At 39.8% G+C, this 21,779-nt stretch overlaps 1 protein-coding gene across 3 annotated transcripts in view; it reads left to right on the forward strand.

Moving 5' to 3' along the window:
* The first annotated feature begins 1,138 nt into the window (after window positions 1–1,138).
* Window positions 1,139–21,779, forward strand: part of LOC310728583 (protein phosphatase 1 regulatory subunit 12A) — a 34,898-nt gene continuing 14,257 nt past the window's right edge. For 2 of the 3 annotated variants that reach the window (XR_014534285.1, XM_083546244.1), the window contains exons 1-2: window positions 1,140–1,558; window positions 20,161–20,291. Coding sequence is in view for 2 of the 3 variants with exons in the window: in XM_083546244.1 (XP_083402370.1) it covers window positions 1,295–1,558; window positions 20,161–20,291 (395 nt within the window). In the remaining variant the exon portion in view is untranslated. Of the gene's footprint in view, window positions 1,559–20,160; window positions 20,292–21,779 lie in introns of all 3 variants that reach the window. The other variant, XM_083546245.1, reaches the window with a different exon arrangement.

The raw sequence follows: 21,779 nt of genomic DNA on the forward strand, positions 1-21,779 counted from the left end.
GCCCATCTAATCTGGTTCCCCCAGTCTAATATGGCCCATCGAATCTGGCTCCACCCACAGTCTAATCTGGCCCATCTAATCTAGTTCCCCCCAGTCTAATCTGGACCATCTAATCTGGCCCCAGCCATACTCTAATTTGGCCCATCTAATCTGGCTCCCCCCAGTCTAATCTGGCCACACCCAAGTCTAAAATGGCCATACACCCAAATGAATCTGACACATCTAATTTAGCTCATCTAATCTGGATCAACCCCAGTCTAATCAGGCCCACCCAATCTGGCTCCATCCCTAGTGTAATCTGGCCCCACTCCCCAGTCTAGTCCTGCCCATCTAATCTGGTTCCACCCCAGTCTAATCTGTTCACACCCAAGTCTAGACTAGCCATACACCCAGATAAATCTGATACATTTAAGATAGCTCAAACTCCAGTCTAATCTGGCTCATCTAATCTGTTACCACTCCCCAGTGTAATCTGGCCCCACCCCCAGATGAATCAGGCCCATCTACTCTAGCTCCACCCCAGTCTAATGTGTTTTTTTTTTCTCCCAGTTTTCCAAACATGATTTCTCACTCACTAAATGCACTTTGTGCTGCAATTATTGCTTAAAGGTGTTATTTCTATTCATATTTCAAATATTCTCCAGGTTGTTTGTACACAAAAACTGTCAACAATCGACTATTGCAGATTTAATATTTGAAGGTTAAAATGTGCTGAATATGATATCACATTATTTTGTGTTGTTGAAGACTGATGAGAACGTATAAGCATTGGGATGCTTCGGTATATGTGTTGTCCTGCTTTCCTAAATGCCACACTATCACTTTTTTTCATTTGATATCATGATGATGTTGATGCTTTGGGGTGAAATTGTTAATAAAATGGATTAGAAATGAAACACAAATGGGGTTTGACGAACCAGGTGGAGAAACTGCATCACAGTTCAGGTTTATTCTGTCGGCAAAATGTACTTGAAAGTTTTTTAACAACATTATATTGGCTGCATCATTATAAGGGGAATAGAAAGATATATAAAGGGATATAATGCAGCAATTTAGTGTAATAAACCACTTTTGTTTTCCTTTAGTGTGTGTAGTTCTTTATGTCTCCGGTAGAGGGAACACTCATGTCTTCAAGTAGTTTGTGTGTGTGTGTGTGCGCGCGCCTATATGAATGTGTATCCCGTCCTCGAAGCCGTCCACATCTTCTTTTTCCCCCGTCTCTCTCTCTCTCTCTCTCTCTCTCTCCCACACATCCACCGAATAAATCGAAGTCGCCGGGAGAGACGGAGGGAAGATGGCGGCCACTGACCGGTCGAGGTCCGAAGCCGCGAAGCAGCGGCGTCAGGATCAGATGCAGCGGTGGCAGGGCTCGGAGACGGACCTGACCGGCGCCGAGACGCGAAGTCGGGCTATGAAGTCGGCCAAAGTGCGCTTCGCCCAGGGCGCCGTGTTCATGGCCGCCTGCTCGGCCGGGGACCAGGACGAGGTAGCTGAGCTGCTGAGACAGGGAGCGGACATCAACCATGCAAACGTGGACGGACTCACGGCGCTACACCAGGTCAGTAGCAGCAGCACCACTTCCAACACCATTTCCTCCTGCATTGACACAAAGTTACTTCGGGACATGGCTACTATGTGTCGAAGTTGTGTATATGGGTGTGTGTGTGTGCGCGCGTGCGCGTGCACAGATGTATGTGTGTGTATATATAATATATATACACGTGTCTAAAACGTGTAAAGTCTTAAACGAAAACACCGGAACACTAGTTGAACGTTGTGTAACTAATAAAGGGAAAATAGGAATGTGTGTAAAGTTTCAACCGACTGAATTGAAAAGTCCTGATCCACCCTCAGAGCATTCCAGCTCACAGACCTGGACTTTTTCCTCTCCGAGAAATAATCCGTATTTATATCCGGAAAAAAAGACTTGAGGTTGGAAGCACTTTTCTTTGGGAGTGAGTTCCTTTTTTGGGCGCTTGACAAGAATAGCTGTGGCCCAGACTGCTGTAGGTCCTCTTCCTCCTCTTTTTCATCTTCCTCCCTCTTCCTCCCTCTCTCTCCCTCTTTCTCTCTCTGCTCTGACAAACTAAACAAGTTTCATTTTGTTTGCATTAGTATTAAAACATAATGAAATAACTATTGTTTAATTCATAGACCGTTCATTCAGCATACTGAGTAGTCAGTTTAAGGGGAAAGTCCACCCTAAACCCCACTTCCATGAGGGTCCTACTGAAATATTTCTGAGTGATTCTGGTTCGAATCTTTTTGCTTGGTGGAGTTTTTTTATCTTTTGGGGGAGACGTCCAAATCGTGTGCCTTCGTGACGTCACGGGGAGGACTGATGCTCCGAGGCGATGGTTATCGTTTGCTCGATAGCAACCCGAAAACACCGCATCGCTTTGTATTTGTGCTCGTCAACCCGTTCATGGGAGTGTGATCGTCTGTCGGTTCTTTCGATTCCAACCGTTTCGAAGAACGACATCAAATTTCACTCTTCTGCATTTCATTTTTCTTTGCCTATCGTTCTGAGATTGCAGATATCAGTTATCGGTTGTATATTCAGTTTAAAATGTCGCATGTGTTTTTTTTTTGTTGTTGTTTTTTTTAGGTCATTTTTTTTCGACGATCAGAACCAGTCCAAAAACTCTACCTGTACCTCATGTAAAAATTTTTTTAAAAAGGTGACTTAAAACAGTGGTCCCCAATCCCCGGGCCGTGGTTACGGCTAAATTCAAACCCCCAAGCTAGCAAAATAAAGGTTCCTTGGTGGTCTAATGGTTAGGATGCGGCGCTCTCACCGCTGCGGCCCGGTTTCGATCCCCGGTCAGGTAACCAACCCCAGCCATTAGGGTTGCACAAGCCTTAGAGCCGGTTCCAAGCCCGGATAAATGGGGAGGGTTGCGTTAGGAAGGGCATCCAGCATAAAAACATGTGCCAAATCAAACATGCGGATAATCCGCTGTGGCAACCCCTAATGGGAGAAGCCGAAAGAAAATATAAGCTAGCAAAATAAACAAAAAACAACCCAGTGGATTCACGGTAATTATATTTAGAAAATATTTATTTTTAATGCTGGTCGGATTATTTTATTTTGTTGAATTTATCCCGCACACCCTAAAGGCCGTTTTGTGAAAATATTGTCCGACATTAAACCGGTCCGTGACGCAAAAAAGGTTGGGGACCACCGCCTTAAAACACATTATATTATTCAATAACTTAATTGCCCCTAAAACAGGAAGTCAAAGCAGGAAGTCATATGTGACTCCTCCCCTTTTAGCGATCCTCACAGTAAACCGTACCTGAAACTTCGTACACTATGGACAAATGTTTGCAGATATAAATGACTATAAGATTGTGCTTTTTGAACCCCCTCTTCGATCCCCTTTTACTGTTATTATATCCTCCACTTTTCTGGGATGATGATGCACTAGATTTTGGAGTGTGGAATTTTTGGGTCTTGTGAAGAGAACTTTTCATCCAAAGTCATCGTATACGATTTTGTGAGTCCAAGTTTGTGGTAACAGTTTGGAGAGAAAAATCACCTTTTAGATGGAAAAGTCCCAATATTTAAGTCAATTATGTACCATGGACATAAGACTAAATAAATTCCTAGTCATTACCAGTTCAGGAAACAGAATCAAACGCATGTTTTTGAACAGTTAGAGACCCCCAGACTTTTTTTTAAATTCCAATTTCTGATTTGATTTCTCCAAACAATATCGACTTGAAAGGCAAAGTGATTCTTATGATGTTGAGGAAGTTTAAATGAACAAAGCACAGAAAGATGTTCTCGAAATCCTTGCTCTATTTTTCTGGTAGTAGTAGTAGAGAGAGGGAGACATGTTCCTGCTAAAACTTGCAAAACTACAAATTTGATTTCATTGAGCAGTTTAAAGGAGCCGTTTCTTTGCTTTAAAAGCTCAGACATTGCAAAAAAAAAAAAAAAAAAAGGACACACTTTTGTGACCTTGTTTTATATTATTATTATTATTATTATTATTGTTATATACTGAATACCTGGTACCACGTGTTCACGCCAGAATTAGCATGTAATTATAGATGAGGAAGTGAGAATGGCATTGTGGGTAATGTCGGGAATTCAACTACAGAATGAAGATCTCATGTTGGTTATAGAGGTTAATATGCACATCATTCATGGTGGATCTATATTTTACTTTTAATGTAATGATATGAAAAGGTCTAGGTTTTGGCTTGATTGGTCAGATCTGTTGACGCGCACACACATCCAAACACACACACACACACACACACACACACACACACACACACACACACACACACACATATGAAGAGGGGAAGTCCTGCCAGAGAACTAGACCTTGGGTTTTGTAGAAACTACATGAAATTCTTGTGAGCTGGAGAGCCAAAAGTCTTCCCGAGCAAGACACAGACAAAATAGTAACTATTTGCCAGATTCAAACACGGCGTATTTTATACAAGTGTAGTTGTAGTGGAATCATGTGACCTACCGGTGACCTCTAACTTTTTATCGGAACAGTTTCCCGGCTCATTCGCGCATTGTACGAGCGGCGGAAGGGCCGTATTTGAATAACAGTTTAACAAACGGGGAATTGTGCCGCGCCGCTGTAGTGTTAATGGCGTACCAAGCTGGAACAGAGCTCTGCTTTTAGTCGCGCTGATGTCATGCCTGGACAGTGGAGAAAGCTCGCTGTACGGAACAAGTTGTCAGCATGGAGCCAGTCGGGAGGACGGGTTTCGGAAAAAGTAGTGTCAGGGACGCTCGGTTTTGTGGCTTTTACGAGCCACAAAAGCAGATTTTGTTTTTTTCGCATAGCCACTGTGTGGTCCACTCATAGGCCTTGCAAGTAGGAGCATGGAAAAATAGAGCAACGTGCATGTTTTGGGTATTTTGAGGATGAGAGCTGGGGTCCCGGAGGACTGTCGCTGCTACAGCTGTAGGATTTATTATTAATTTTTTTCTTTTTTTTTCTTCAAAATATTATTTAAATACACACTTTTATGAGCAAGTCAATGGATATTTTTACTAAGGTGTGTGTGTGTGTGTGTGTGTGTGTGTGTGTGTGTGTGTGTGTGTGTGTGTGTGTGTGTGTGTGTGTGTGAGAGAGCGAGAGAGAGAGAGAGAGAGAGAGGTTCTTTTGAATTCTGTTCTGGACAGAATCAGTATCACATCCTGTCATGCCTTTTTTTCTTCTTATTCTGGACACAGCACACACTGTACTCTCGCTCTCACAGAGACAGTTTGCATCCCAGGAGTCCTCCTAATGTAAACATGACTTATGTCCACCAGCTGACGGAGACGAGCATCTAAACGCGCTCCCGTGTTCTTTCCTACTGTAACGGGCTTCTTCAGGAGTCTCTAAAATTCCCTCTAATCCTAATCTCAAACGTCTGGGTTTGTGAATGTCCATATTTCTGGGAGGATGTTCCACTTTATACTGGAGATTTGTGCTCTTTCAGCCACGAGTGTTCGTAAAGTGGAGGAGGCAGCCGGTGTTCCGATATGCATCCCAAAGGTGTTCAATAGGGATGAGGTCCGAGCTTTTTAAAAGGCCAACCAAAATATTCTACTTCAGCCCATGAAATCATATCATATAGAGCTCGCTTTGTGCATGTGGCCTTCTATTCAATTCCTTTTTATTTAATGTTTTCCCTGTTTGTTTTGTCTTTGCATAAATAAAAAAAAGTGTGCTATAATTCCTTTTTAAAAGAGTTTTAGGCTGATTGTATCTGAAGTTCGTAATCTAGTGAACCAGTGTTGATTTATTGTTTAATAGAGACTCAGGAATTTTTGTACGTCGCTCGGCTTTCCACAGATAAAGAGGCAATAAAAGACTGTATATGTTTGTCTCTTTTATAATTGTAAGTTTTTCCCTAATAAGCAAGACAGTGGGAAGGAAAAACTCCCTGAGATGGCATGAGGAAGAAACCTTGAGAGGATCCAGACCGAAAAAGAGGAACCCTATCCTCATCTGAGCGGCACAGAATGTCCATTTATTACAATCGTGTCCCTCGGATTAACAGTCCAATGAAGAACCACTTATGGACACGTTTGGTGTCCTAATACTTTTGGTCATGCAGTGTGTGTTCTGTTATCGCTCGCTGCGACTAAGATTTCCGACGAAGAAACATTTTCACAAAGGAAGTCTTTGTGGTTTCTCAGGAACTCTACAAGCTGTGGGTTTTTTTTTTTGTTTGTTTGTTTTGTTTTTGTTGATTACCTTCGGCTGCTGCAAAGCACTCACATTGGAGACTCTTTCCAAAAAATAAAATCGAGTCGTCCATGTTTTTTCGAATGTTAAAACTGTTACAGATTCAGGAATTGAGCAGAGTTGGGCTAGAAATTTCTGGGCAGTACAAGAACAAAAACAAATGATGAACGAACAGTTGGAGAGTTTTTAGGTACTTTTTAAAATTTTTCACACACACACACACTCAGACGAAACCCCAGCCAGGACAGCATTGTGCTGCATAAATGTTTTTTGTTTTGTTTTGTTTTTTAAACCTAGACATGTCAAAACGTTGTATCTGTCACATCCCTCATCAGTCGTAGCACTAAACGGCTGAGAAACCTTCTAGCTGTAAAAACGTTAGCCTACAGAGCATCATGAAAGGGAGAAGAATGATTGCATCAGTAGAATATCTCCAGTAAAGCTTTAATTCTCCTTCAAAACGTTCTCGGTGTGTGCCGCTCCAGAGCGCGTTCGCTTCGGAGAGGAAACGCTAATTGGCCATGCTGTTGTATGAATGAACATGGTGGGAATTCTGCCACACAGGAAGCTGGAGCCAGGCCTGCGCCGGATTCTCTAATCTAGTTAACATAATGGGAAGCAGAATTGCCCCGACTTTCCCTGCGGAGAGTTCCTAAAGCGTAAAATCCGCAAAGCAGCGCTCGAACGCAGCATTCTGTAAACACGAGGAAGACTCGAGTGCTGTACCAGTGCGGAAGACAACCTACTGCTCTATAAATCCCAGTTTGGAATGGTTAGGGCACAGGGTGAGAACTAACGAAATATTCAAACTTGCACAAATTGCTTGTATGTGCTGGATTATTGCCCAGAAAATATACAATTGACCATATTTCCCTTATAATAAAAATAAATAAAACGACAATAAAACAAAAAAATACAAATAAAAACCAGCTATCTACAGTGACACATTAGAGGCCCTGCCCCTCTCTATAGTCCTATGTTGAATTTCTTGATCATTTTGTTTGTGCTTTTTGAACATCCCATTCCACATTTAGTCCCTATTTCCTGCTATAATAACTTTCACTGGAGATTTGTGCTCATTCACGCACAAGGGTGTTGGTAAAGTCCAGATTATCCCAGAATTGTTCTATAGGGTTGAGGTCAGAGCTCTATAGCAGGCCATTTAAGATGTTCCACTCCAAACCATGCAAAACAGCTTCATGGAGCTGGATTTATACATATGAACATTGCCATGCTGGAACAAGTTTGGGTCTCCCAGGTTAAGTGAAATGTAAATTGAATGTTATCACATGATCTGTGTGCCTCCAAATTTGTGGTAATGGTTTGGGGAAAACCAACATATGGCACAGGTGTCCTAATCCGTTTTTTTTATATATATTAGGTCATGATTGTCATGAGTTAACTCACGATTAATCAACTTAATCACACATTTGTATCTGTTCTAAATGTACCTTAAATGAATACTTAAGTTTTTAATACTCTCATCAACATGGGTGCATGGACACATATACAAATAAGGTTGCTTTATGCAAATGTATGTTTATTATTAGTGAAACCAAACTCAACATTAGAGCATAAAGACAATTCTTGTAAATGTTTTAAAGTAATTATGGTGTTTTTTATTTTATTACATAAATCATCAGGACACCAAACGGAGCTTTGCTATGTTTCCACACGGACGGCTTTAATTGCCGGATGTGTACATTGGTGGATTTTGGTGCTTGATTTGAGACTTGGCGCATTTATTTTTTGACGCCGTAAATAAATGTGTTGCGTTAAAGGTTTAGATTTTTATATAAATATATATATTTCAGTAAAAAATTATCTCCATCACAGCACCTGTAAGCATAATCGAAGATGTACCACTAGATTTTAGAGTGTTGCTTGTGGAGATTTGCGTGACTTTACTAACACAAGGCTGTAAAAGTAAAATCAGGTACTGATGTAGATAAAGTGAGGAGGCCTTGGGTGCAGTCAGTGTTCCAGTGATCCAATTCATCCCAAATGTGTTCAATATGGCTGAACCCCAGTATTTGTTTGTCTGTGATTTCTGAATATGTTGCTCTAGTTGGTATCAGATTATTAAGCATTTAGCAAGAGTGAATATTCCTCCCTAAGAAAAGATCGGTAATGAAGTTCACTTTTACATCCAGGTTAGGATCGGATGTTAGATTGGATTCAATTTATAATAGTGAAAATGGAACTCCACTGACCATAATGCAGATTTAGAGGTATGCAATTTATCGATGCACAGAAAAAACTGCGACTGGAACAAGTGTTTTTTTTTTGTTTGTTTGTTTGTTTGTTTTTTTTATTTATTTATTTATTTTAAACAAAAAACACTGTAGATAACAAAAGTCAATAAAATGGAAATAACATATCAAATGATTCAGGGTTTGTTAGTGGTCCATGGCCCACTGGTTGAAGACCATGGTCTCGTGCATTCATCATATTTCATATTAGAAGATTTCGAATAATTAAAAAAATAATAAAAAAAATAATACCTACATCTTTTCTTTTTTTGTGTGGCAAAAAAAATCTTACTAGTTTTAACGCTTTTAAAATCAAATCGAAAAAGGAAATGAAGTGACATTGTTGTTTGTGTATTAAAAAAACCCGAATGCAAACAACCTACACAAACTATCTTATTATTATTTCTTTATTTTTAACTCTTCGCTGCATTTGTTATTTTCTTAATCTCCAGTCCAATTTTCTATATAAATGGTTGTGAAGATATTTAAAGATTTAAATATTCGTTTAAACTATAACCTCAGCAACACGGCACTGAGTAAATGAGTAAAAGAAAAAAAAACACACCACTTCTGGTCTGGAATCCATTTGCACGGGCCTCCTGTCATTTTACAGACAGTCTACAGGTCGCCGGAGATCCGAGCGGGTTTCGAGGGTTGCCTCAAGGGCAAAAATTCAAGCGTCAAGCCCACGTACATAACAAATGCTCGCGAGCGACTCGACAAAATCTTACCTAATGCATAGTTATAGCAAACTGCACCGTTTATTTACTCTCTTAATTCTATTTAAAATCCTTTCAGTGACCCGTATTTATACTGGCGCGTCTCATAGACGAGTAACAGACTCCAGATGCAAATGCCACATCTGGAACCAACTCCAGCCCTTTTATGAGCTTTCTCCCACATGGGCTGCTGAGTCAGAGGCGCGACTCGTCACAAAAAAAAAAATCGTCCAGTTACTTCTGGCCTTCCAAATATTGCACAGTGGGTTATATATAAAAAAAAAAAAGGGCTGTAATTTGCTGAGCAATAAATGCGCTCAAATTAAAGCCGATCAGCTGCAGTGCATCATCATTCAGTTTCCTTTCTAAAACCCCAGTGTTCTGAAGAATCAGAGCCAAAACAATGGCCTCGAGTTCCTGCAGAACCTGCACCTGGGTGGAGAAAGAAGCCTTCCAATGTAAAGCTGTTCATCCTCTGGTGCAGAATCGTATTCCTCCATTATACCAGTAGCAGCTTTTTTTTTTTTTTTTTTATAACAGCTATATTGCTTTTTTTGTCCCTCAATCGATGAATGTGTGTGGTTCTTATGTAATGTAAGAGCAGATGAAAACCTCACGGGTGCTATGAGGAAACGATTTAACTTGCATGCCCTTGCTTGATGCCTTTAGAACATAGCGGCTGGCAGCGTTACCATATTTAGCCGCTGCAGACGTTTTGTCTGCGCCTACGGTTATTGATTATGAGACGTGTAAAGAAGTGTAAATATTAATGGATATTTGTTGTGACTGGGAATTGATCTTTTTTAGCACTAGTTTTATTTTCTATTTATTTTATTTGATATGTTCTGTTCGATTTCAAAAATTAAATTTTATTTAAATAAAATATTTAAAAATAAAGTAGAATGAATCGAACTGATGCAATACACATTTTAATTGTATGAATTAAATTGCCGTAAATTAAATTGATTAAATAAAATGTTATAAATGGAAAAATGTAATACTTTACATTTGTTAGACCCTATTTAGGTAATGCAGATGTGTATGTTTGTGTGTTTTTTACATTTCATATTTATTTTTCTTTAGATATAATCTACTTGACTGTTCTACTTATTTCAGCATACTTTAACAAATGTCTTCATTCCTTCCTTCCATCCTTCATTCATTCACTTTCTCGATATGTGGAATTGTCAGGATTTTCTCCCATATATGCACACGCACATGTGAACTGAACTGAAGGCCCGGTACAGAAAAGGTTCTGTACGAATATGTGTACCGTTACACCCCTAATATATGTGTGTTCAAGTTTATTTCTATAGCGCTTTTCACAATGGACATTGTCTCAAAGCAGTTTTTACAGAAATTAAGAATTAAAGGGAGTGATGTGTGTTTATCCCTGATGAGCAGCCTTGGGTGACTGTAGCAAGAAAAAACTTCCTTAGAGGTTCCTCGAGAGGAACCAGACTCAAAAGGGAAACTCATCCTCATTTGGATGACATCAAGAGTGTGAATCTAAATCTTAAAAACAATACAAAACACCAGAGAGTGAGAACCACCATGAGCACCGGAGTGTCAGATTATTAGTAATGTCCTTTCTACAGTCTAATACAGTCATTTGAGGTTATGGAACCAGGAGCTACTGAGCAACTCGTACAATAGCTCAACATTTCGAGATTATCATAGATCCAACACCAGCTTCTCCATGCCACAGCCTTTAAACATTCAATTAGGTCCAATGTCCAAAACTTGACATGACGTGAAATCCAAATGGTGCTGGTACGTCTCTTGATGCTTCTGAGTGAGTGACTCAGTGAGTGAGTGACTCAGTGAATGAGTGACTCAGTGAATGAGTGACTCAGTGAGTGAGTGACTCAGTGAGTGAGTGACTCAGTGAGTGAGTGACTCAGTGAGTGAGTGACTCAGTGAGTGAGTGACTCAGTGAGTGAGTGACTCAGTGAGTGAGTGACTCAGTGAGTGAGTGACTCAGTGAGTGAGTGACTCAGTGAGTGAGTGACTCAGTGAGTGAGTGCAAAGCACTTTAGCTTGGTGCTTTTGTCCCCTCTGCTTTTCTTTACTGTCCATTTCTCTGTGCCATGTTATTTTCTTGTTGCCCAGCAACAAAGATTAAATATAGGACTACGCACTCCTAACTTTCCATCCCTTCTCTCCAAAGTCTCTCATTCATTTTCTCTGTCTATTCCAACCCTTATGCCCCCAGTGTGGTACTTGGTGGAGAAGTAAGGTAAAGTCATTTTTTAGGATGGATTTAAAGTGAGAGAATGGAAAACATTCTTCAGGCAGCACAAACGGCTGTTGTTAAAAGTAAAAGGCCACTCGTGTGTGCTCGCGCACACACACACACACACACACACACACACACACACACACACACACGCGCGCACACACGCACTGCTCAAACAAGCACTCTGAGTGACCCACTCATGCCCCCGTGCAGTTGTTTGCAATTCTGCAAAGAATATTCTAGGCACAATAAAAAGCCGATATTGTGCATACGGGTATGATGGGTATTGTGATCATGTGATGATGCATTTTAGAGATCTTATCAACCAAACAATTGATGTCCCCTTTTTTAAATAAATTATCATTTTCTTTTAGGAAATTCTTTTTTCCTGTTCAGTGTCCTGTGTTTCTAAATGCCAGCACCAATATTTTGACACTACAATATTCTGACTTATGTCTTTAATTATAATGAAATTTTGATCGACACTTTTCTAGTCATTAATTTGGAGGCACACAATTGTATGGATGCTTTTGGATGCAGTAGAGTTACATTTACATTTATCCCATTTGGCAGACACTCTTATCCAGATTTCTCATTCATACAACTAAGCAGCTATGGAATAAAGGCCCTTGCTCAGGGGCTCAGGAACAGTAGATTGACGGCGCTGGAATTTAAACTCGCGACCTTCAGACTTCAAAGTCCAAAGCTTTAACCACTAACCTACCACCTCCCCTATATATAGAAGTACAGAGGCCAGAGAAGCATAACCTCCAGTTTAACCTCTCCAGGAGCCCCAGGTAGGACAGACTAGACTTTCTCTCTTTGCAGAGTTCAGCACAGTCCTCACACTGTAGTAGTCTCGAACTGAGGTTCTTTGGAGACCTAAATGCACTAAGCTATCTGAACTATTTTCCCCTTTACTTGAACTAAGCCACACAAACCAGTTGCAGAATAACAATGCTCTTGTGCACAAAGCCAGCTCCATGAATATATGCTTTACATAGGTTAGAGTAAGTGGAAGATCTTGAGTGCCACACTATAGAACCCTGACCTCTACTCTACTGAACACCTTTGGGATGAATTGGAACTCTGACAGGCCTTTTTTACCTCGCCTACTTTAGTACCTGACTTTACCTTTGTGGCTGAATAAATCTTACTACAAAATTCCACAAAATCTAGTGGAACAACTTCCCAGAAGAGTGGAGGATATTATAACAGCAAATGGGGACTGAATGTGGAACTGGATGTTCAAAAAGCAAAAATCTTTTGGTCAGGTGTCTGCAAATCTTTGTCCATAATCATGATCTCATGATAATGGGTTAGAAAATACATGCAGAGGTATCGTGGGTGTTTTTTTAAATGTTTTTATTAATTGATATTTTTAATAATTACAAATTACTTGGTACTGAATAGATGATTTTTTTTTATTTTTTATGTTTTTTTAAAACAGAAAAGTACATTCACGCTCAAGTTAACATTTGTACAGGAGGTTTGTTAGATAAATTACATAGCTTGATATGTACCATGGAAATGTCCTAAAGTATCGTGATTAGAGATCGCCTGATTAATTGTTGAAAAATCCATACCGTTGGTTTTTCTGGCTTCCAGTCTGCTGTCATTACGTGAGCGGCCTCTAGAGGCGAATCACTAACACAACGTGCTGTTTGATTTTGCATGCAAGACTGCGTGCTGCACGAAGAGCGCTATATCATATTGATTATTTAGCATTTATTAATTATATCATATTTATTAATGAATATATTTTTTATTTCCATCTTACATATTTGAAGGCATATGCTGTAAAAAAAATCTTTTTTTTTTTTAATCCATGGTATTTGTTCATCTCTGTCTCAGTGTATCTCATTGACTGTAAAAAACCCATTGACCTTAAAAAGGACAGAGAGAAGTGCTGTTTTGACTTAATTACCTGTGGTGGTGTGCGCGCGTGTGTGTGTGTGTGTGTGTGTGTCTGTCTGTGTGTGCACGCAATCGAAATCTCTTTAAAGCACTAAACAGGAAGCACAGAAACAGCAGAACATCCGCTCGAGATCCATCTCGATCGTCTAGCCTGCTCGGAAGTACCAGTTTCCACGAATCCTGCCCTTGTCTCGTAGTTGCATTTTCGTTTCTACGAATGGCCTGTGCTGAGCTCGTATGTCCATCACATTATCATTTTTCAACTTGGAATCCTTTTTCATGCTGGGGATGGGATGTGGTGACGACTCCGGGGAATTAGACGAGCGGAAAAACACAGAGTTTCCCAGACTCCTGTTTTGCACGACGTTAATCACTCGATTAGTGTGTTTGCATGAGTCTCGCCTCGGCCTGATAAGGAGGACGGTTAACGCGCTTATGTCGGGAAAAGTCTCTATGTCTCATTTGAAATTTTTTTTAGGCTTCGGTGCAATGTCATCACTATCGTATGTGAAGTGTATGACCTTGTATTTGAACTCGCACACAGACTGACAAACAACTGAGCAGCTGAGGGTTAAGACCTTGCTCAGGGGCCTATTTGGATTTGACCTCACAAACTTCCGATCACTACCAGTGAGATATCAATTCTATAGTGGCACTTGTACAAATGTCTGCCCTCCCAATTAATAAATAGATTTTGTATTGCCCATTAAAATATTTCCATCTCTTCCACACTATCCTGCGCCCCTGAGCAAGGCCTCTAACCCCATATCAAGGTAATATAAGGGATAAGGGCATCCACCAAGTCCCATAAATGGCCTGAATTTATTTTTGTGTATTTGTTTGTTTGTTTACTGTTTATGGACAAGACTACTAGATGAATGCACCTCTAAGGTACACCTCAAATTCCCTTGTGTATATAATGTACACCCGAAACATCAGGTGTCCACATACTTTTGCTAGCTTGCACATTTCTTAGAAATGCCTCCGAGTTCATTGGTCAAATAGCACAAGCCCGGACAAAGAAAATGCAAATCATTGTGTGTTTATATCAGCGAGTGTTAGGCAAATATTTTGGAAAGGTTGCGGTGCAACAAGATGACCTAATCAACGGAGTAAAAGCCAGACCCACTCGCAGAGAGATACGAGGCACGGTGTCATTTAGTCTGGGAAAGAAAATGCGTACAGACTAATCAGGCATTAGGTAAGTATTAATGAGAGCTTTGAGGGTAAATTTCCAGTAAATTCAAGATTTTGTATAAATACAAGTATTACAGTTCTATAAACAGCCATGCAGAGCTGCACTGGAGTCATGGGGATTAGAGATGCACATTTCCGTAACTGAGGCCGATGCGATTCACAGACAACGACACGATGCGTTCAAGATGCATATGAAGCAGCTACCGATACGATACAATTCATCGATATTACAATAGTGTCCAACACGATGCGATTCAATGCAATGGTAAATATTATGCTATGCAATTCAATATGGTACAAATAGTTCACTTTTATTTGTATTTCTCCAGACAGACAGCAAATCATCAGTTTACTCAAGTGCCTTCTAACGCATTGCCCTTTCACAAACGGGCCTGTATAGTGCAAAAAAAATTATATATATATTGAATAAAACCAGATGTTCTTTTACAGTTCTGTATCCAGGAAGATGCAGCTCTACCTCTGCCATGTCAATCTGTATTCTAGGTTGCTGATTGAACGCACCTGGAGAATCAATCTACATATAAAATATTGTTTGCAAATTATTGGTCACTTCCTAAATAATAAAAGTATAAAGCATCTTTTAATCATTATATATACACATGGACAAAAGTATTGGGACACCAGATTTTTCATGCAATATGTGGTTTTTCTTGAAACTGTTACCACAAAGCTGGAGGTACACATTTTTAAAGAATGACTTGGGGTGCAGTATAATAAAACTTCAATTGGCGTTCCAAACCTGTTCCTGTTCCTCCAGGAGGATCTTGAATTTCTTGCTATAGATCACTAATCTCATTCCTACTGAATCCTTTGGGATTAATTGAGAAACTGACTGCACTCCAGGCCTCCTCACCTCAACTACATCAGTACCTGACTTTACTAACACCTATTTTTGGCTGCTGAACAAAAGGTGTTCACAAACACACTTGAAAATCTAGTGAAACATCTTCCCAGGAGAGTGGAGGGAATTATAAGAGCAAATTGGGACTAAATGTGGAATGCTATGCATAAAATATATAAATAACGCATGTTTTGTTGTATGCTAGGGTACGTCTGTGTGGTTTTTTTTTTTTTTTGTCTTTGTTCTGCCGATCGGTTTATTACCACTGCAGTCAGGACATGGACAAGAAGCTCGAGAGATCACAGCACTTGGTTTACTGAGCATTAGGAGGTGAAACTCCTACATCATCTCATTTCTCTCTCTCTACACTTTTACAACTCCCACACACACACACACACACACTGTTCTTTCGCCACTGTTCTCGCTGTATTATCTCCAGATATTATTTGAAGTTGCAGTACATCATTTATAATCTTAAATTCAACCCCTTTATATAAATAAATAGTTTTTACCGATGCAAATATGCTAAAAATGATGCATCACGATACAAATGCCAGCTTGTATTCGATGCACAAACATATCGCTTTTATGACGATGCGCCGATGCAAATTCGTGAATCTTACCATCCCTAATGGGGATAAATCTACTTTACTAGGAACACTGTACTAGTTCTAGGTGGGACACCCCTCCGTCTTTCCCTTTTTTGCTATCCGAACTGCCTAAGGTCCTCCTGGCATGATTCTTTCATTCTGGTTTATAGTCTATGTTTGACAGGATTGCATAACAGCATTACTGGAGATTTGTCATCACATTCATGCCATGAATTCTTCCGTTCCAACACGTCTCGCAGATGCTCTGCTGGATTCAGATCTAGTGACTGGGGCGGCTCTTGAAGTATGCTGAACTTACAGACGTATTCATGGAACCGGTTTGGGATCACTGATGTGGCTGTAGCTAATTTAAGTCCAATTGTGGCCATAAGGGATGCACATGGTCAGCAACAATACTATGATTGTTTTTGGATGGTATTACGAGGCCCATCCTGCCTTAACATTGGTGGTAACCTTAGCTGGTGGTGGTGGTGGTGTAAGGGTGTGAGGAATGCTTTTTTTTTCAGCACCTGATCACGTGGTGGTTTTTTTTTTCTTTCCTTTTTTCTTTTCTCTTCAAATTTCCTAGACATGGCAGTTATTGTGAGCATGCTCATTGGCTTGTCCTGTGCAAATGTGAATTTGGGAGGTCATTAATATAATAATATTATCCAGTCAGCAAATCATGTGGCAGCAGCACACTGCATAATACAGATACTGGTCAAGTGCTTCAGTTACTGTTCAAACGAAACATCAGAAGAAGGGAAAACCTTGGTTGTAGGTTCCAGTGGGCTGATTTGTGTATTTCAAAAACCTTGTATTTTCACACAGACCAGTCTCAACAGAAAATGGTGCGAAAAAACAATGAGAAATTGTCTTTGTTAATTAAAAAGTTTATTAAAGTGTTGATTAAAGCACCTCAGCAATCACAAAAACCCACAGCTGAGCCTGAAGCTTTAGGTAAATGGGCTAACACAGCTAAAGACCATATTGGGTTCCATGTCTGTCACCTAAGAAGACGAATCTATAGCTGTTTGCTATATATAGCAAACTCACCCACATTTCATATGTATGTTTGTGTGTATATATATATATATGTATGTAGGGCTGCTGCTATCGATTATTTTAGTAATCAAGTATTTTAACGATTATTCCATTGATTACTTCGAGTTACTCAAGGAATTGTTACAGCCCTATATGCATGCATGTATGTATGTATTAGAAGCTGTCATTAGTGGATTTTACATAAAATTTTATTAATTTATTCCCAACACTTTCTCCTCTTCATTACATAGCGTTTCTCTTAGCTGCACCGCTTCCAGTACATGCATGTGGATGTTAGATGTCCAATCAGATTTCAGCCTCTATGTGCTGCCATGTCAATCTAATCTGCCCAGAGCCTTCAAAGTCAGTACTGCTGTTTTTTTTTTTTACCTTAGTCTCTATAAGAAATAAATCTGTTTCTTCAACCAATCAGATTTAAAATTCGCTAGCTGGCCCAGAATAGCGTCAGCATTTTCCCATCCTCTGATTGGTTGGTCAGAGGGAAACTGTTACAGCCAAGTTCGACTGGCAAAACACGTCTGGATCGCTGCACACATTAATACAGCGGATGTTTTTACTCCTACAGAGGAAGTGTAATTGATTTGGTCTCGGACATACTTAAAAATACATTTTCAAGAAAAGCTAGACTTCGTGAGGAGAGGTCGGCCAACCCCAAAGTTTCTCTACGCTAGCGTGTCTCTACCCTGAGAAAGGGTTTGTTCACCACTTTCAGACCAGTGGATATGAGCGGTACCACTGGCTTACAGCCTCTAAAGAGCGGTGCAAATTATGAGTTTGCATCTCTGGCGAGTAGGTTGTATTTTATTAGATTTTATTGTTTTTGTCATGTTATTAGACAAATATTGATTCTAAACTGCTCCAGATTATGTAGGTGGCACAGTTGCAGTTTTAGTGTTGAGGTTTGGAGTGGTCTTAAATGGGTTTCTTGCTTTAGTAAAATGGTTTATATCCTCCATATGTGTAATGCCTCTCTCTCTCTCTCTCTCTCTGTAATGCCACACGTTGTTATATTGCATGTTTGTATAGTATTGAAGATTTCTATAATCGCATGAACGTTATTTTGTGCTTCTAAAAGCTCTCTGTAGACACGTTCCTCACAAATGCTTTGTGCATTGGTGCTCAGTTTTCCTACTTGTGTGAGGTAAAGTGGTTCTACACAAGCTCACACTGGTTCCAAACAATTACTGACACTCCATGGTCACATGTACATTACAGCTAGGGTTCCAGAAAGGTTTTGGGAACTTTTTATCGGAATTTCGTCTGGGGAATTTGGATTATATTCCAAGTTGGAAAACCGGGAATTTCTTTGAATATTTAGAAATTTGGGGAAATGTACATAAACTGTAATATGCAAACTAATACAATTTAAACAATGACATTTCTGTCTTTGATTTAATTGTTAGTTTATTAGTACAGCAGCTTACACACAGCACAAAGTTTTATGTAATATAAATGTATTTTAAGAAAATGCTCACCAATATGGACATTATTTTGTGTGCAGGATTTAACAATTATGTGCGTTATGTAATGGAGGAATGCACAGTGCATGTAGGGGGCGTGGCCTCAGCAGCCCTGCAGTAAATGTGCTGTGTGCATGGTTATATTACCTAAGATTATCCTGCAAGATTTTTTCCAACTACATTTAGGTTATCTGATATAGGCTAACCTGCAATTTGGTAAAATCCCAGTTTATTCCCTTTAATTCCAGTGTTAAAATTTTTTGTAATTTTGCAACCCTTATTACAGAACAGTGCAATTCTTTTTTTTTTTTTTTTTTTCCTTCCCCACCGATGTTAGGATGCTGGGGTCAGCCATGATACAGCACCCCTGGAGCACAGAGAGTCAAGGGCCTTGCTCAAGGGCCCAAGAAAGGCTGCTTGGCGATACTGGTGCTTGAACCTCTAACATTCCGATCAGTAACCCTGAACCCTAACCACTTTACCCCTCATTGTGTTAAATATTGTGTCGCCTCCTCACTGTGCACTAAATGAATTCTCGGTGCCATGACTGTTGCCTCTCAACACAGAACTCTTCTCGTGCACCAGAGGAAACTAACACGGCATAACTTCCAACAAAGTACACTTTTTTTCTTCTTTTTTTTACTTTTATAACCGGAAAGGTTCATGCAGCATGACGTTTTAGGCAAGAGGTGGGTGAGACCATAAAGGATCCAAACAGACTGTACTCTGATACCTAAGAGTAGGCAGTTCCTTAATTTGTTTCTCAGCACGGCGGTCTTGAAGCGTAGCACAAACGGCGTTTGTTTGCAAAATATGCAAAGACAACATCTTGAAAACACGACGAACCAGTTTAACCTGCAGAAAAGCACCCCAAAGAGGTTTTTTTTTTAATTGAAGTTCAGTTTACACAGTCTACAGTCTTACACGTGCAGCAATAACGCACATTTCAGAAAAAGCACCAAGAACCAAGTCATGTAGCATGGATGTGTGGATCATGGAGCTGTATTGGTGCAGAGAAATACTTGGTGTGAAACGTATTGGTATTGCACAAGTGGTGTGCAATTTATGTGCAATCACCAGAAAATAGGACCAAAAATAGGGTTTTATTTTTTATATATATATATATATATATATATATATATATATATATATATATATATATATATATATATATAATGAGCTATTGCTATCGATTATTTATTATTCCAACAAGTAATCGGATAAGAAGTACTTTTTTCTTTGTTAATTAAAAGTATTTGTGTAATATAAATTGTATATATTTATATTTATAACGTGTGTGTGTGTGTGTGTGTGTGTGTGTGTGTGTGTGTGTGTGTGTGTGTGTGTGTGTGTGTGTGTGTGTGTGTGTGTGTGTGAGGTGGTATCGGAAGATTTCAAGATTAGCTCGGTTTACAAGAAATGACATTATTTATCTACGTTTCCACTCTTTCACCTTCAAAAATCTCAGATCTCTGTAATGGTGTCAAACATGGTGACCTTTGAGCCAGATTTTCATCTTCTGAAAGAGGACAAAGTCCGCTGCCATTTGTTTGGCGTGTAATTTTGAACCTTTTTGATATCACCTCGCATATAGAAATGTATGTCAGCTGATATGTAAACGCACATTCCATGTCCTTGTTTCTCCAGGCCTGCATCGACGAGAACGCAGAGATGGTGCAGTTCCTCGTGGAGAGCGGTAGCAATGTGAACCGAGGGGACAACGAGGGCTGGACGCCCCTCCATGCAGCAGCATCCTGTGGTTTCATCCAGATCACTAAGTTAGTCTGTGTGTGTGTGTGTGTGGAAACAAGAGGAACAAATATGTGGAGGAAATACAGGTTAGCCTTAAGTGCAGTAGGAATCATGTGCTATTTGTGTTTGTGGGTTTTTTTTTTCCATTCCTATTTAACTTACAATAATTTCACCCTCACACTAAACTACCTGCATGATAAACCAAATTCGGGCATCTCCTGTGCACAAAAATCTCATAGGGTATGTTTTCTAGGTAATTATATAAGAAAATAGTGATGTACCAAACCAGCACAAAGGTAGAAAATCACATTGCTGGATGGTAAACGGTCACTTTTGCTGGAAAAGCTAAATTAATCAGTTTGACAGTTTCTTTGTCCTTGTCTGGCAAGACATTTAAATCTAGCTACTCTATATGAACAAAAGTTTGTAGACACCTAATTTTTTTTTTTATCGTCTAAGTCCAAATTTATCACCTCCACTTTCCCAGGAAGATGTTCCTCTAGATTTTGGAGTGTGCTCGTTGCGATTTGTATTTATTCAGCCACAAGGGTGTTAGTAAACTCAGTAGGGTAAAGAGGTCTGGTGTGCAGTTACCATTCTAATTCATTCATCATTCATTAAGGTCAAGGTCTATATAGCAGGCCACTCACGATCTTCCACCCCAAATCATGTAAAGCATATCTTCTATGCTAATGCATACAAAGAGCCTCCAACTTTTGTGTTTGGAGAAGATGTATAGTACATAGGGCTGGGAAAGTCAGGTGTCTCAAAACTTTTGTCCATATCGTGTATTCAGCAGTGAGCAGTACCAGGGATATTTTATATACCTGCATCTAATATATTTGTTCACAGTCCAGCCAGTGAGAGATTTGTTTATGTTGTTCACTTGTATGAAAGCATAGCATTGGCTAGCAAGCAGTGATCCGTATGTGTCTGCTAGCAAGCAGCGATCCGTACACGTCTGCCGAGGTTGATGGCAAGTAGCCGACGTCCGTGTCATTTGTGTTATGTGTTGAATAATAGGGGTGTGTCCATGCTTGAAATATTATTCTAGTGCATAAGATATTTAATGAGAGGGTGTGAAGATGTACTGAGGCGTGAAAGGGTTGATTGATGCACACCCGGTGTATTTATCAAGGGTTCTGCACTTTGGCTCGATTTCGAATGGTGCCAACGAAACACAGGGTGTTACCCGTAACGATGCATTGTTTCGGCCTGACACAAATAGGTGTATTGCTTTTCAAGTCGTGTCAAGTCAAGTAGGCTTTATTGTCATTCCAACCATTTACAGTGCAGTATACAGTAAACGAAACAACGTTCCCTCAGGAACAAGATGCTACTTCAAACGACATGATTTAACAAAAGAAACACAGACCTACACCGAACCCTTAACTGACATCACAAAGTGCAGCGTTTAGTGGGGAAATAAAAAACATGAGACGAGAACACAGTAGACACAGTAACTGTGAAAAACAGTAAATGCAGCGACACTGAATCGCCGATCATTACGGTAC

The sequence above is a fragment of the Silurus aristotelis genome, assembly GCF_946808225.1.
Source record: "Silurus aristotelis genome assembly, chromosome: 7".
Taxonomy (NCBI): Eukaryota; Metazoa; Chordata; class Actinopteri; order Siluriformes; family Siluridae; genus Silurus; species Silurus aristotelis.